The sequence below is a fragment of the Colossoma macropomum genome, unplaced genomic scaffold (genome assembly GCF_904425465.1).
Source record: "Colossoma macropomum unplaced genomic scaffold, Colossoma_macropomum, whole genome shotgun sequence".
NCBI lineage: Eukaryota > Metazoa > Chordata > Actinopteri > Characiformes > Serrasalmidae > Colossoma > Colossoma macropomum.
In genome coordinates, this window is record NW_023494792.1 from 42,388,857 (window position 1) to 42,405,501 (window position 16,645).

A 16,645-nucleotide genomic window follows, 5' to 3' on the forward strand; every position below is an offset into this window, starting at 1 on the left:
AGAAACGTAAGGATGAACAATTATTTATCGAAAGAAATAACAGAAATATGGTCCATATGCCTGTGTGACATGCATTCACTAAAAAAAGAGGAATCAAAATTCACCATGTCACACTTCCAGGTTCTCCTCCCTTGTCTAACACGCTCCAGGACTCCATTTCCCAGAATCCCAATCATCATGACATCACCCCTTCCACCAATCACAGGCCTTTGCCTCGTTCTCAATCACCTGAGTACTGATTCAACACACCTGTATCTGTTTGCCTTAGACTTTAAAAGGATCCTGGTTTGCTCTCCTCTTTGTGAGGTATTGCTACACTACTAGTTACTGAGTGTTTATCTTCTATTTTCATGACCTGTGTACTGAACACATTGCCTGTTTTCTTGATTGTTCCTCTTTTGGATTTGCCCTATTGCTCTGGTTGTCTGTGTTTTGCATTTTCTGGTTTTGCCTGTTTTTGGATATTGTTTTTGGATTTGCCCTGACTTGTTTCTCTCATTAAACCAACTGTTGTTTTTAAGATCCGTGAGCGTCTTTCTGTGCTTGTTCAGCGTTACACCACAACACCTGTTGTCTAAAGTGTCCAGCTACATGGTGAAGTTTGTTTATTTTTACAACTCACAGTAAGTCAGAGTGCTAAATCACATGGGCAAGTCGCAACATTAAAAACCTGGATGTTGTTTGAGCACGTTGAAAGAATTTTTTATTACAGTGCAGCGAAAACTGTTGGCCACTTTGGTGGCGAATCACTCAAACACACACAGGCTGAGCTGCAAAGAGAGGAAGTCTAGTCCCAAAGCAGCCTAATGTTGGTGATAAACTTAAAGAGTATCATCTAATGTAATAGTGAAGCTTATATTAAGCGTTATCTCCTGCTTGGTGTGCGTTTGAGTGTTATATCTAAGGCTGACACAATCTCTGTGCCACATATCAACAATCTGATTGGTTGTCACTGAGTTAATTTACATAAAGTTAATCCAGAATGTAAGAGCAGAATGAGGACGTGTATCAGTGGACTAATGTGTCGGTTATATGTATATATTGTCACCTTATTATGGCATGTTATGGTGACACATTCTGTTTGATGTAAATTAGCTAAATTAATAAAAAAACAACAAGGTAATTAAAAAATCAAATGCAGAAGGCAAATCATTTTTGTGTGACATCATTGTTTGTGTCACATAAATGGCTTAACATTTCAGCATCCCCAACTTAAAACACCTTACTGCATCCCTGTCCTTCGCCTTATTCCCCACAAGTGAGAGTATATATGTGTGACATACACTAGAAGAACTGTATAGGCCTGAATGCTTGACCCCTACAGTGAGGAGGTCTGGGCCTCGTTTTTGCTGTGAAAGCATTTTGCTGGGATGTTTTCGGTTCACTTGTCCCCATAGAGGCAAGGGTGACTCTAAATCTATACAAAGTTGTTCTAACTGATCACCTTTATCCTATGATGAAACGTTTCTGTCCTAGTGAGAGTGGCCTCTTCCAGGATGATTTTGCCCCCCATTCACAGGTCACAAGGGGCCACTGAATAGATTGATGAACAGAAATATGATGTGAATCACATACTAAGGCTATAACAGTCACCCAGCTGAACAGCTTTGGGACTGCACACCACTACCATCATCAAAACACTAATACAGGGAAAATCTTATGGACGAACTGTGTTACATTCCTACCAAGGTGGACTGAAGCTGTTTTGGCAGATTGTGAGGGTCCAGTACCTTATTAAAACACTTTTTGATAATTTGCACCCATCTGCATGTAGGATTGAATGTGTGTGTGTGTGTGTGTGTGTGTGTGGACTGGATTAATATGTATGCTAACAGATCTGAATGGTTTGGCAACACTGTCATGCCAAGAGAGACAGAGATACCAAGAGAGCAAGAGTCAGAGAAAGAGAGGGGGGGGGGGCAGAGAAAACGATGAGGGAGAAAGGGAGAGAGAGAAAAAGAGAGAGGGGAGAGACAGGGAGGACAGAGAAAGTGACAGAGAGAGAGAGGAGAGAGAAGAAGAGAAAGACTGTGTGAGAGAGAGGGGAGTAAAGAAAGAGAGAGAGCGAGAGAGAGAACAAGAGGAGACAGAGATGACAGAGAAAGAGAAGACAAAGACAGACAGACAGAAAGAGAGAGAAAGTGTGAGAGAGGGATACCGAGAGGACAGAGGGAGTCACAGAGAAAGAGGAGAGAGAAAAAGAGAAAGAGGAAAGAAAGACCATGAGAGAGAGAGAGGGGGAAGAAAGAAAGAGAGAGGGAGAAAGAGAGGAGAGAGAGATGACAGAGAAAGAGAAGACAGAGCAAGACAGAGAGAAAGAGAGAAAAAGTGTCAGAGAGGGAAGAGAGAGAGGACAGAGGGAGTGACAGAGAGAGAGGGAGAGAGGAGAGAGAGACAGAAAGAGGGATTGGAGAGAGAGAAAGAGAAAGAATAGCAGGAGAATGAGCAAGAGGGAATACTGAAAGGAACAGAGAGACAGGGAGAGGAGACAAAAAAAGAGGACAGAGAGAGAAAGAATAGCAGGAGAGAGAGAAAGGGAGAATACTGAGAGCGATAGAGAAAATTAGACAGAGAGATATACAGGATATACAGGTAGAGAGAGAATCAGACAGAGAAAGGGCTTTGAGAGAGAATAGAGGTGAATGTATTTGACAGGAACAATAGCAGGCTGTTTCTCAGGCAGAGAAGGAGGGAATATGGAGAGATGATGGAGAAACAGATTTAACACTGGCTGTTTGCTCCGCGCTTTCTTTCATCATGGTTGGAAATTGAATTGAGGCCTATCTGGCTATTTCACCTGTATTCAAAATTCACAGCTGCGCCACAAGCACAAACACTGACACACAGTGCTGAGAAATCAGCATGAGTCGCATCATCCACTCTCACAGAGTCAAGATCAACCGAAACCAGCAAAACTTTCTCAGAAAATTTCAGGGTTTCAGGGCGGCTGCTGTTACTGATTTTAACTATGAGATGTCCAGCATCAGAAAACACTTGATTAATTGCACTTAAATATTGTGCTTAAGTTTTATTATTGTAGATTTGTACTTGTGTATTATTAAAACTGAATACTTGTACTTTTCCTCAATCACATCTATTCATTTAAACTTTTTACTTCTTGCTTGCATTATTTAGACCGTCAAAGTACTCATTACACATCTCAAAAAGCAGGAGACAGAAATGGTAGTTGAACTTTATAAATCAGGAAAAGAATACAAAAAGATATCAAAAGATTTGAAAATGCCAATCAGTAGATAGCAAAGTGGAAAATAAGGGGTTCTGTTGAAACCAAGACATGTTCAGGTAGACCAACAAAGGTTTCAGCCACAACTGCCTGGAAAATTGGTCGGGATGCAAAGAAAAACCCATAAGGAAATAAAGCCGAAATACAGGCTTCTCTGCAAAAAAGTGTTGTGGCTGTTTCAAGATGCACAATAAGGAGGTACTTAAACAAAAATGGACTGCATGGTCGAGTTGCCAGAAGAAAAGCCATTACTGCACCAGTGCCACAAAATAGCCTGCTTATAATATGCCAAACAGCACCTAGACAAGCCATAAAACTTCTGAAACAAAGTCATTTGGAGTGTTGAGACCAAAACTGAACTTTAAACGCTTTGTTTGGAGAGGAGTCAACAAGGCCTATGATGAAAACAGTACCATCCCTACTGTGAAGCATGGCTCTCTGATGGTTTGGGGGTATGTGAGCTACAGCAGCACAGGGAATTTAGTCAAAACTGATGGCAAGATGAATGCAGCATGTTACCAGAAAATACTGGAGGACAATTTGAATTCATCAGCCTGGAAGCATGGGACACATTTGGACTTCCCAACATGACAATGATCCAAAACACAAGGCCAATTCAACCCTTCAGTGGCTGCAGTAGAAAAAAGTGAAGGTTCTGGAGTGGCCATCACAGACTCCTGACCTCAATGTCATTCAGACACTTTGGGGAGATCTCAAATGTGCAGTTGCAAGACAACTCAAAAATGTATTGGCCCTGGAGACTAGTATTTGGATTGTATCCTGATGAGATTTTAGCCACATGCATTGGTAGTCAAATGCATGTCTGGGTAGTTGGACTGGAGTCTGATTGGTGTGTGGGATAGATTATGCAAATCAGCTTGTTACGTGGCAACTAATTACCATTTGTTTATCTGTTCAGCCTCTTCCTGTGCTATGCTAAAGATGGTTGCTGCCACAAAATTCGCAATTTTGAATGCCATTTTGTATTTCTTCAATCTTAAGGGAACCATGATTATCTTCTTCGTAAAGACAGATCATGCTCCCTGTGGAGTTTTGGTTGTAGTGGGAGGGGTTTCAGTTGTCAAATGTGTCTTATAGAGATGGATGCGTTTACACTGCTATAACATGTGGTTCAAATGCATCTTAGACCGCCTTCTGAAGTGGTTTGAGTGATCAGATGCGTATCTGTTTTAAATGCATCTTTCGTGCAAAACATCCATGTGCTGCAACATAAGCAAACAGCACATATTTGTGCTTTAACAATTCTTAAACACATATCTCATTTCATGTAGGGCTTCATGCAGATAACCATCTGATGACTTCAGTAAAATGTGTTAGAGTGGAAAAAACATTGAAATGCATGGGGTCCTACAAATTGGCCTTGAGACGCACAGCAGTAAACTCTCACCAAACACACTATGGCCTGTCGAGAGGCATTTTTAAACTATATATAAAATAAAAAGGTGGACAAAGTGTTCCTTGAGTGATGTCATAGAAACAAACACTTTTCCGCTGTAAATAACCATGTTTGAAAAATGAGATTTAAAGGAGAAACTTCACTAAGTATATAATTTCTATACCAGTGTATATCCAGATATTATCCTGATACTCAAGATGCATGAAGTGACCAGGTGTAAACAGGGTCTAAGGGTATGAAAACTTTTAAACGGGGACCATCGCAGTATATACATTTTTTTTAATCATTGTGCGACTCTGTGAAGCCTTATGATTTAATCTGAATCCCATTTAAACAAATGTGTTTTGCCAGATCACTCATGTTTAACTGAAAAAATCGTACACGTCTTACAAATGCTGCCAGGGTATGTAAACTTATGAGCAGAACTGTATCTTTCTTGTACTTAAAAATACATTTTTAGTTAATATTGTAACGTGTTCGAGAAATTTTGTGCATGTTTATTCTGGGTTATTGTTCTCCAGCAGTTATTCTCTAAGTTTATTTGGCTAAGGACTCTTATTAAAGGCACTCATTGTGTTTATGACCATAGAACAGGAAGAGCTTAGTCAGTCAGTCCTGAAGCAAGGGAGCACAGACATGAGCTGAGTGTAGAGCTAGCTGTTAGCCACAAGCCTTGCTTATTGTATGGCCTGCCTGTGGCCAACTACAGCCATTTAATAAAGAACAACAACTTGTGCATAAGCAGTGTGTCTTCTTCCACAGAGGTAAGCGCTGCAATATTTATAAGTACAATGTCAAAAGACATAATGCATGAAATCAAGCAGATATGTGCACTGGAATTATGTTTAATAACGAAAACAAAAGTGTCTGAATACTTGTTTCCTCTCACTTTTTCCAATCCTGATGATGTTCTTTTGGCCATATTTATATATGACGGCATGCTGGATCATAGATGGGATTTATGGATGTGTTCCCAGAGGCATGAGCCACTAGGGGGCCCCCCGTTTAAACAGCTGTCTTGACTCATGGCGGGAACTTTACTAACTTTGTCATTTTGTTGCGGCCCATCACAATCCTGATACTCTCAACATCCTAATGCTTTCCCTGAATATCCGCTTAATTTTCTCCTCCAATTACTGCTTAGCAACTACTCAGTCATTACCTTGGTCAAACTCGTAGTTTCCTGTGAATTTGCTTTGAATTTAAAGCTCCAGAAGTTCAGAAGATGTGCCTGGGGGATCTGTAAAAGCAAGACCTGATGTCTCGATAAAGTAGAGGATGCCCATTTCCAAAGCCAAACATAAAAAACAAGTCAGCTTGAGTTAAAGAATAAAGCTGCCACACATAAAGTCATCAAAGGTAAGAGATACATGATAAATAAAAGCTAAATAAAGCTAAATAAAACTATTCAATTTATTGAAATTAAGCTGAAAGTGAATCCCAGAATAAACACTTGCAATACAAAACTACACTGGAAAAAATGATATAATTTTGGGTTGAGGTTAAGATTAGGGTTAGAATTAGGGCCAGGGTTAGTTTTGGGTAAGGTTGGGTAGGTTAGGTTTTGAGTAATGGACGTAACATATTAACAATAGATCTACTTAATGTAAGTAACGTATCAACAGAACATCTACAAGATATTTACTTCAGTGTGTTCAGATGCTGCACTACTGCTGCTTCACTGATATGTTGTTAATGTGTTACTGATAATTTGTTAAGAGTTTATTAATCTACAAAGGACGACTCCAAATAAAGTGTTACCAAGAACATTATAAGATTAATTTGTTTTTAGACACTTGCAGTGTAAAATAATCTCAATCAGATGGTCTACATAGACCAGTAGGACATAGATCTAAGACAAGTGAAATGTTCTTGTGCCTTAAGTGTTTCTGAGGAGAAACCTCGCCAGCAGCTGATCCTGGCGTTCGGCCCTTCAGTGTTTTTTCTGCCATTTCTGGCCTTCTGGCAGCCTCGGCTCATTTCCAACTCGTTTTTCATTTGCATCGTCCGTCTGAGAGAGACAATCTAAAAGGTGATGGGCTCTGAGTGGAGATAAAAACGGATGCCTGTTATCGCCCCACACTTTGAGCTTTTAGAGCCACTCAGTCTTCATTTACGACTCCCTCCATCCTCTTATAAAGTGCATCTATCCATCTATCCACTCCTCTGTGCGATAAAGAACACAAGAGCGGCTTTGCCCCCGGACCGCCGCCGCCCGGCACAGTGAGAGCTAATGGAGGTCGAGGAGTCAACCACAGCGTGACTGCTGCCCACCACACACATAGACATGCGCACACACACACACACATATACACACTTATGCATGCAGCACACACACACACATGGCTGCTGGCTTTAATTATGCAGAAAATCTAGGCAAAGAGACAAGCAGAGGAAGAGTGAGAGAAGAGTGAGAGAAATGGTAGGGAGAAAGGAAAGAGAGGAAGACAGAGAAGAAGATGAAAAGACATGAAAATACGGAGAGAGAGAAACACAGTAAGAAAAGTGAATAAAGATAGAGAGATAAAGAGAGAAAATAGAAGTAGGAGTAAAGAAGATAGGATAGAAGTAGTAGAGAGATATGATAATAAGGGAGACAGAGAGAGAGGGGGAGATAAAGAGAAAAATACAAAAGAGAGATATGAAAATAAGGAGAGAGAGAAAGAGAGTGAGAAAAGGAGAGAGAGAGAGGCAATGAGAGAGAGTGAGAGTGATATAGAAGGACAGAAGGAGTAAGATATGAAAATATGGAGGGAGAGAGAGAGAGAGAGAGAGAGAAGGACAAAAGCAGAGAGATGAAAATAAGGAGCAGGATATGAAAATAAGGAAGAGAAAGAGAGTGAGAAAGGGAAAGAGAAAGACAGAGAGAGAGAATAAGATACAGAAGGACTGAAGGAGAGATATGAAAATAAGGTGTGAAATATGAAAATAAGAAGAGAAAGAGAGTAAGAAAAGAAAAGAGCGAGACAGTGAGAGAAAGAGAGAAAGAGAGAGTGTGTGTGAGAGAGAGAGAGAGTAAGATACATAAGAACATTAGAAGGAGAGAGAAAATAAAGAGCAAGGTATGAAAAGAAATGAGACAGAGAGAGAGGGAGAAAAACAGAACAAGACAAAAGAGAGTTATGGAAATATGCAGTGAGAATGAGAAAAGAAAAGAGAGAGAAAGGGAGAAAGAGAATGGGAGAGAGAAGGGAAGGGAATGAGTTAGATAATGATAGAGATGGAGAGATATGAAAATAAGGAGCGAGGGAGAGAGCGAGAAAGAGTGCATGAGAGAGAGAATGTCAAGAACTCTAGAAGTCTAGTGGGCGGGTGGATGGACTCTGGAGGTATTAAAGTTATGTTGGGCAGTTTAGATTTCTCCTAATTTTTCAGACTGCTTTAGATCTGCTTAGTTTTCTTTTCCCAACACAAACTTAAGTATTCCTTCCACTGTGTTTTGGCATTGAAGGTTTGATGTCTATATTTTTTAATTCCCAAAATTCTGACAAGCTGCTGAAGTTCAGAAACATCCCAAGCTGTCGGGGTGAGCGGTAATTTCTCTCTTAAAGACCTGTCAGCATGTATCAAGCCCTCTTATAACACAAGAATCAACTTCAGCTGTTTGCAGTGCTGCTTACGTAGCCAGTGTACAATTATGATGTGTGATGTCAGCGCACTTTGGGACCAGGTTACATAAGCCATATTTAAATTTCTGACAAGCGCCATGTCTCATAGCCCTGCTGTCAATCAAAGAGATTTTGAAAACACATAAAAAGTGACTTTTTCTGGGGTGAGTTTTGAGTGTGCAGTACAGAAAGTAAAGAAATAAAAAAGTGAGAAAAAAGTGTCACTTCTCTCATCTCAATGTATGAAATGATAAAGCTTCAATGTACATTATATGGCCTAAAGTCTGCAAAGCATTTCTTCTGAAATATTAAGTATTAATGAGAAATTTGCCACCTTTTTGCTGTAAAAATAGCCTCTACTTTTCTGAGAAGGCTTTACAATAGATGTTGAAACATTGCTGTGAGGATTCGATTGCATTCAGCCACAAGAAATTAGTGAGGTCAGGTACTGATGTTGAATGATTTGCTCTGGATGGAGCTCCATCTCTCCAGAGAACTCAGTTCCACTGCACAGCCCAAAGCTAGGGGGCTTTATACCCCCCTAACTGATGCTTGGCATTGAGCATGGTAATGTTAGACTTATGTGCAGCTGCTTCAGAGAGTCACATTCTATTGGAAATGCTTCTCTATGGAGATTATACAAACTGTGATTGCACAACTGGACCTGTAAACCTGTGACAGCAATGAGTGAACCTTTAAGCTGCTGAATTCACTAAATAGAAGGGGAAGACAATGTATAATAAATACAACAACAATAAAGGCTGAGTATACAATAAAATACAACAACGATAAAGGCTCAGTGTATGAAAAAGACATGGACACAGGTTGAATGTATGATAAAATACAATAAGCATAAAGGTTAAATGTAAAGTACACCAACAATAATAGTTTTGATGATAAAGTACAATAACAATGAAGGCTAAATGTATAATAAAGTACAACAAGAATAAAGGCTTCCAATAGAGAAGTACATGAATGAAAAAGACTCAATGTACTACAGAGAGCAACAATGATAAAAGCTTAATGTATTGTGAAGTACAACAACAATAAAAGCTCACTGAAGGATAAAATACAACAATAAAGATTCAGTGTACAAACCCAATTCCAAGAAAGTTGGGGCAACTTTCCCAACTGTCCCAACTTTTTTGGAACTGGGTTTGTACCATAAAGCACAATAGCAAGAAATGTACAATAAACTATGAGAAATCTACATGATGTAGTGTCTGTGTTCACAAGTGCATCCATAAGATAAGGTGCTTATAATTGAATTGCATAAAAGTGCTACACTAAAAAACACAAAGTCTGTGCTTCTGAAATCCACTCTGGGGCACATTTTGCACTTGTCCTGCTCTGATTATACTCACACCCCACCCTTAGTGAGTTCTTTCAAACTGTCGCATTACAGAGCCAAAAAGAAAACAATAAAATTTAAATACCTTCGCAGCTCAACACATGCCCAGAAAGTGCCCAGATTCATAAGCAGAGATTAAATAAAAAACCCTTTGTTTTGAAGTAAAATGCTTTGGCCAGTTTTAATGTTTTTTGCTTCTCATTTGTGAAAAAGTGGACCAAAGGGAATTTGGAGAACCCAGTAGGATTATAGTGAAAGCTCAACGATCCACAAATAGCAGCTAAAACCTTACAGCAGACAAACCAAAGAGTTTAGCGTTCTCTCACTGGGAATGTTGCAGAACCAGGTGTTCAGTTTGAATGAAGCAAGTATTTTTCTGCCTTACATGCCAGGATAATTACCATTGTACTATTAGACAAACGCACCCCTGAAATTCAGCTCAACCCTGTCCTGTACCAGCACCACACACACTACCATGCAGTGTCACTGTTGTGCTGAGAATGATCCACTACCGAAATAATATCTGGTCAACAGCAGCCCTGTGGTCAGAAACTGACCAGTGATGAATGGGTAGAGGGGGGCTAATAAATTGTGTAGCAACAGATGAGCTACAGTCTGTAATTGTACACCGATATACAGTGGACCTGTGAGGTAAGTGGAGCTCATAAAGTGGCCAGAGAGTGGAAGTACAAGATAGGAGTCTCTAGTCAAGTGGATGGTGGGTGTACAAAGCTATCATTTGCCTCAAGGTCAGCACTGAACTGCTCTGCAGTAGAGGCTTGAAGAAGGTCGGTTGTTTTTACAGTACAGCAGAATTTATGTTAGAGAAAGTGAGACCGTGTATGGTATCCCATAGAGGTCTAAATGCTTAAAATATCCATGTGAGGAGGGGGAAGGAGGTTTTAGCAGACTTCAAATACCATATGGCATTTCCCAAAATGATCAGCCCCCTCCACAATCAAAAGCATTATGAGATTTGGCATCTGCTCTGCTAGGCCAGGGCTGAAGTGGTAACTGTGAGAGAGTGGGAGAGTTTTCGAAAGCTCGCCAGCAATCCTCCCTCTCTCTCTGTCTCTCTACAGCATTGTATGGCTGAACCAGATGGTCATGCCATAGCTGCAAGATGCCAACAAACACCACAACAAAGACAGCCTCTCGCACATGGGTGCTGGCCATTAAGGAGCATTCTCCTTCCAAATCACCTGAGCTGATGTGCTGAATATCAGACATATGTGCTTCACAAGGGCACAGTGCAATGACTATGTTTGGCTTTCTGAGGTAGTTAAAGACCTCAGGGAGAACTGGAAGAGGTTATTTGATTGTTTGGGAACACCTGAAAACAACAATGGAACAAACAGAAAAGTTTGTGATTGAAGGCTGCAGCAATCAAATGTTCAAATATTGTCTCAAGTATGATCTTGGATACACAATAATCTGTAAGAATAATAAAAGCTCAAGCTGAGTGGAAGTGAGTAAAAGTATAAGGTAGATGTTTCTAATAAAGTGGCCAGTGAATAGAAATATAAGTTAGAGGTATTTAATAAAGCAGCCAGTTAGTAGACATATAAGATAGGGGTTTCTAATAAAGTGACCTGTTAGTAGATATATAAGAATAAAGCGGAAAGTTTGTAGAAATATAAGGTAGGTGTTTCTGACAAAGTGACCAGTTAGTAGACATATAAGGTAGAGGTTTCTAATAAAGTGACCAGTTAGTAGAAATATATGGTAGAGGTTTCTAATAAAGAGACCAGTAAGTGGAAGTACAAGGTAGGTGTTTCTAATAAAGTGACCAGTTAGTAGAAATATATGGTAGAGGTTTCTAATAAAGCGGCCAGTTAGTACAAATATAAGGTAGAGGTTTCTAATAAATTGGCCAGATAGTAGAATTATAAGGTAGAGGTTTCTAATAAAGTGACCAGTTAGTACAAATATAAGGTAGAGGTTTCTAATAAATTGGCCAGATAGTAGAATTATAAGGTAGAGGTTTCTAAAAAAGTGACCAGTTAGTAGAAATACAAGGTAGAGGTTTTTAATAAAGTGGAAGGTTAGTAGAAATATAAGGTAAATGTTTCTAATAAAGCGGTCAGTTAGTAGAAATATAAGGTAGAGGTTTCTAATACAGCAGTCAGTTAGTAGACATATAAGGTAGGAATTTCTAATGAAGTGATCAGCGAGTGAAAATACAGGGCAGGTGTTTTTATTAACGTGGTCAGCAGTGGGAAGGTAGAGGTTTCTAAAAAAAGTCTAAAAAATGATGCTAATTGAGTATTTTTTAAAAAAGTTTTCTAAGTTTGCTATTGTAGTAAATATGCCTGTTCAGAGTACATTTTTAAGGGCATGTGGTTGTGACTTGCGGTTGTTGGTACATTTCTTTTCAGGGCCGTAGAGGTAATCTCAGTTGAGTTTAGTTTGTAACTGGAGTTTGTATCTTGTTGTCCTTCAGCTCCTTCCTTTTAATCTGAATGTATTCAGAAACGCTCAGCAGCTCTTCCTTCTCTGTAACACTCCACCTGATAATCACACCACTGAGATGCTCACAGTGACAGACTCTTGCACATTTGTGGGTGTAAAAGCAACGATGCGGTTCTGTTTTCCTCTCAGCACAAGAGAAGCATATGCGGTAGTTACATTAACTGGATATGGGTTGTGAACTGAACAGCTGGTGAGAACGCTATGTGATAGCCAGACTGGATTCTTCTGCTGACTTCAGAATCAACTTCATCCCATGGCAGAAAATCGCATGCTCGCTTACTTAAAGGAGACCTGTGTGTTGCAACAGCTTAAAACAGCCTCTAGAACATTGACGTGAAAAACTCGGTAAGAAGGAACAGGTGGGCAAGATGCTGCAATTCGCTCATTGTGATGATGATTAAAAAGGAGAATGTATAATTCATAAATATAGCTTCCTCATAAACATTCATGAGATTGCACCATTGGACCTTTCAGAAAATAAAGAGCTGTTAAGGTTAAGCAGAGAGAAACAGGAGAAACTTTTACAAAAGCCTTGTAGTGATGTTTCAGGTAATCAGATAGGAAGTGAAACGGTGAAGGAACACAAAAGAAAGAACATTATATACACAATATGTCGCTGCTGTTGAAATTAAATACTGCATTTAAAAAATAGTAGCTTTACAGGAGGAAGGAAATGAAACATTCAAACATTTAATGTATATTAAAGAACACCATCTAATTCAAAGTAGAATTGAATTTAACTGACATGCAATGACTTGAATTACAATAAACTGAACTGAATTACAATTATTTGAACTGAACTGCAATACATTTAATTGGATATAATTGAACTGAATGGAAATGAACTGAATTGAATTGATGAAGAAATAGGAAAGAGATTTTTGTATTTGAGTTTAATTGCAATGAACTTAATTAATCTGCAATGAAATTAAATTGCACTGAATTGAATTGAATTGAACTGAAAGAAACAGAGAAGACTGTACTTACATTGAGCCCTCTTTGGAATACAGCTTGTCCCATGACGTTGGCCAACATACGAATCAGAGCTGCTCCCTACAAACACATAGACACGCAGACACATAGACACAAAGGCTCTGTTTACTATAGTGTACTATATCCTTGAGTATATAGTATACAGTATACTGTTAGGATGTGGAGTATACAGTATATACTGATACAGTATGAGGTATACAGTATATACTACATACTCCACACTATAGCACGATACTGTATCTGTATGTAATATATACTTCACACTATAGCAGGATACTGTATCTGTATGTAATATATACTCCACATTGTTGCAGTATACTGTATACTGCTACAGTGCAGATGATACAGTATTGATACAGTATATACTATGTAATTGAAACTGTATCTGTATGTAATATATACTCCACATTGTAGCAGTATACATTATTTGTTTCTATATAGTACATACATACTATATGTGGTATGTAATATTGGTACAGTGTGAAGTATATAGTATACACTGATACAGTATGCAGTGTACAGTATATACTGGTGCAGTATGCTGTATATACTGAGTATACAGTATATATTGGTGCAGTGTGGTCTATACTGGTGAAGTATACAGTATACAGCATATATATAGTATAAACCTCATGCAGTATACTATTTCCAACACAGTCACAGAAATCCCAGTTCACCCTCATCTACATTCTTCCGTATTCTTTAATGAACACACTGAACAAAGCTCTCCACTTCCATTCTGTTCATTTACCCATAAAGCCATTACACTGAGCTTCTGTGTACACTCATTCATTCTCAATTATATATGCAGGTACAGAGCTTGGGAAATAACTCCTGAGAACCTGATTTAGTTAATGTTTATCCATGTTCATCCCTTCAAAGAGGTATTTTTGTTTTGCTATACTTTTCAAATATAAATTATGTGATTACATATTTAACTACATTGTGTGTTACATAAAGAATTACAATTCAATTTTTATTCTGTGTTGACAGATTCCACCCTGCACTTTTTCTTTTACTTTTTCCATCTGTTTCAATGCCAAGAAATAACAAAAAAGTGTCAAGTTAAAAATTATGGATTTTCTTTCCAAAATACAAAACTGGCCACACAATAATTATGTTTCAAACCTACTCTTCTGCTTACAAACCCAAATGTGGTATGGATTTGATGTTTAGAACCTGCACTTTCCACACAATCTCTCCACCTGCTTAAATGAGCTTCAAGTGAGAAATAAATCATTAAAATGACAACATATTTTACCAGTGATAATGGCCATTACATATTGAATGCAATGCAAATAAATGCTACAAAGCAATCAATCTGACCTTTGTCAAGAAGTACAGGTTGACACAGTGAATTGGTCAGATTGATTTTTTCTCATACCAACCACAAAGACAATAGTGACTGGTCAAGTGAGTTAAAGTTTGTAAAAATCAGAGGATGAATAAAGTAATGTTGCATTTTTGCAGTCAAAACATATTTGGTGTGCAACTGAATTGATTTTGTGATGTCTGAATAACTCACAATCTCAATGTGTGCAGAGTTCATGAGAGATGGGCTGCAATTTGCTTTATTTTGTTGCTATTTTAGAATGACTGTGGTTTATTTAGAAAATATTGTGGATTTAATTAATACCTCATGACCTATTCATTGGTGGGGTATGGGCATCCATTACTTGTTAAGCTAGCTTGAAAAAGCCAACTTACCATGTTAGTTTTCTTCTTCTTATTTTTATTGAATGACCAATATTTTGCAACACTACTCTTATAGCTTGCGAGATAGAACCACAAAACTTTACAGGATCATAGAACCTCTATCCAAATAGGTTGCTTGTGCTTATTTAACCATTTTGACTTATGACGTTTGTAAAACATTCTTTCAGACACGATTTTTTTTTTCCAATGAATGCAAATTGAAAGAATGGGGGAATGCTTAATATTCATTACATTTATGTAATATGTAATGCTTATGTCAGTATACACTGAAATGTAGCAAAATGTTTTCTCTTATGTCATATGCTAGCAACACCTTATCAACCACCTGGGATTGTATAGCATTTGCAGAGCAATAACTTAGCCACCACCTGGGACACCATAGCTATGGCCTAGCATCACCTTAACAAATCTCTGAGATAACACAGCAACAGCCTGGTAACATCTTAGCAGCTACCTGGGAAACTATCGCACCTTAGCATCCAAACAGGATACCATAGCAATGGCATAGCAAACGTTTAACTCCCACCTGGGATGCCAAGGCAATCGCCTAGCAACACCTTAGCAACCATATGGAATATTACAGCAATGGCAAAACAACACCTTAAAAACCACCTTGGATACCCTAGCAACAGCCTAGCAACATTTTAGGAATTACTATATAAACCCAATTAAGTTTTCGAAAACAATCAACAGTGTTTGCAACTGCTTTAACTCTTAAATGCTATTAGCTGACTTAGCCAAGCCAACTTAAGGTTTGTTCAAAAACTGTCCATTTCTAGTTATTTTTGTCTATGTTTATAGATAACAGTGTGTCATACAGTGTTAGAAACCACATGAGCAAGTCTAGTCAAGATTACTTAACAACACGATTTGAGGCAAGTGTGATGATTTAGCTGTTCAGTTAGCACAATGCTAACAGGAGTACATAAGCTTCCCTTACTTATTAGCTTTAAGCCTTGTAGCTCCAGTGCAAGAATGTTTCTCATATAAAGCCTTCGGTTCCATCCCTTCAAGAGATGAGTCTGACACTGACCATCTGAAATGTTATCAGTGTGTATCTGACCACAGCTCTCAGTGCTGCGACAGTTAGAGGAGGGTCATGTTCTCTCAGTGCTGAAGGGACCTGTGTGGTTGTGTACAGCTCATGCAGAGAGAGAGATAAGTGAAAGCATCTCACTATCACTGCCCTGAAACTCACACGCTGCACCTCAGGAATGAGGGCAGTGAGAGATGGAGGATGCGTGTACACAGATACCAGTCATGGCTCATAGTATCTGACCATGAAAGCATCTTAAATGTAGAAAGTGTGTCTTATATTTTTTATTCTGAGATTGTTGTAAGATTTCTGTAGGAGAATTGTTCCAGTTTCTACATAATTTTTCATCCTTTAAGAAAAAAGTATTTTACTTGAATGAAATAAAACCGCACTATAGGACAGATTGGCTAATGTTTTGTGCTGTTGCAAAGTCTATATTTTAATGTTAAAAAGTGACAGCTAAGGTTTACTAATTTGGCCCTTTAAAATGGCCCTTTAGCACCCATAATAAGATGAAAGGGGTGACCGCTGCTCTTTTGCACTTTTGACTTTCCCTCTCAAAGCACAAATTACTGAGAAGAGATTATTATAGGGAAGCACATAGCTTGATTTACCAAAACCGATGATAAATACAGACTCTGTGCTGTTTAATGCCTGTCAAAGGTTTGTATATTTATATCAAATGCATCCTATTTGGAATCAAAAGAAAACATTTTTTACACCATTTGAAATGCGATTTACATTGTGTGAACATTTCATGATAAATAGACCAACATAATGTATTTATGTATTTTAGTATTTATTTTAT

At 38.5% G+C, this 16,645-nt stretch overlaps 1 protein-coding gene across 1 annotated transcript in view; it reads right to left on the reverse strand.

Moving 5' to 3' along the window:
• Positions 1-16,645, reverse strand: part of LOC118812328 (thyrotropin-releasing hormone-degrading ectoenzyme-like) — a 357,198-nt gene that overhangs the window by 137,366 nt on the left and 203,187 nt on the right. Inside the window, exon 8 of the mRNA XM_036577232.1 lies at positions 13,080-13,145. Coding sequence (XP_036433125.1) covers positions 13,080-13,145 — 66 coding nt within the window. The remainder of the gene's footprint in view (positions 1-13,079; positions 13,146-16,645) is intronic.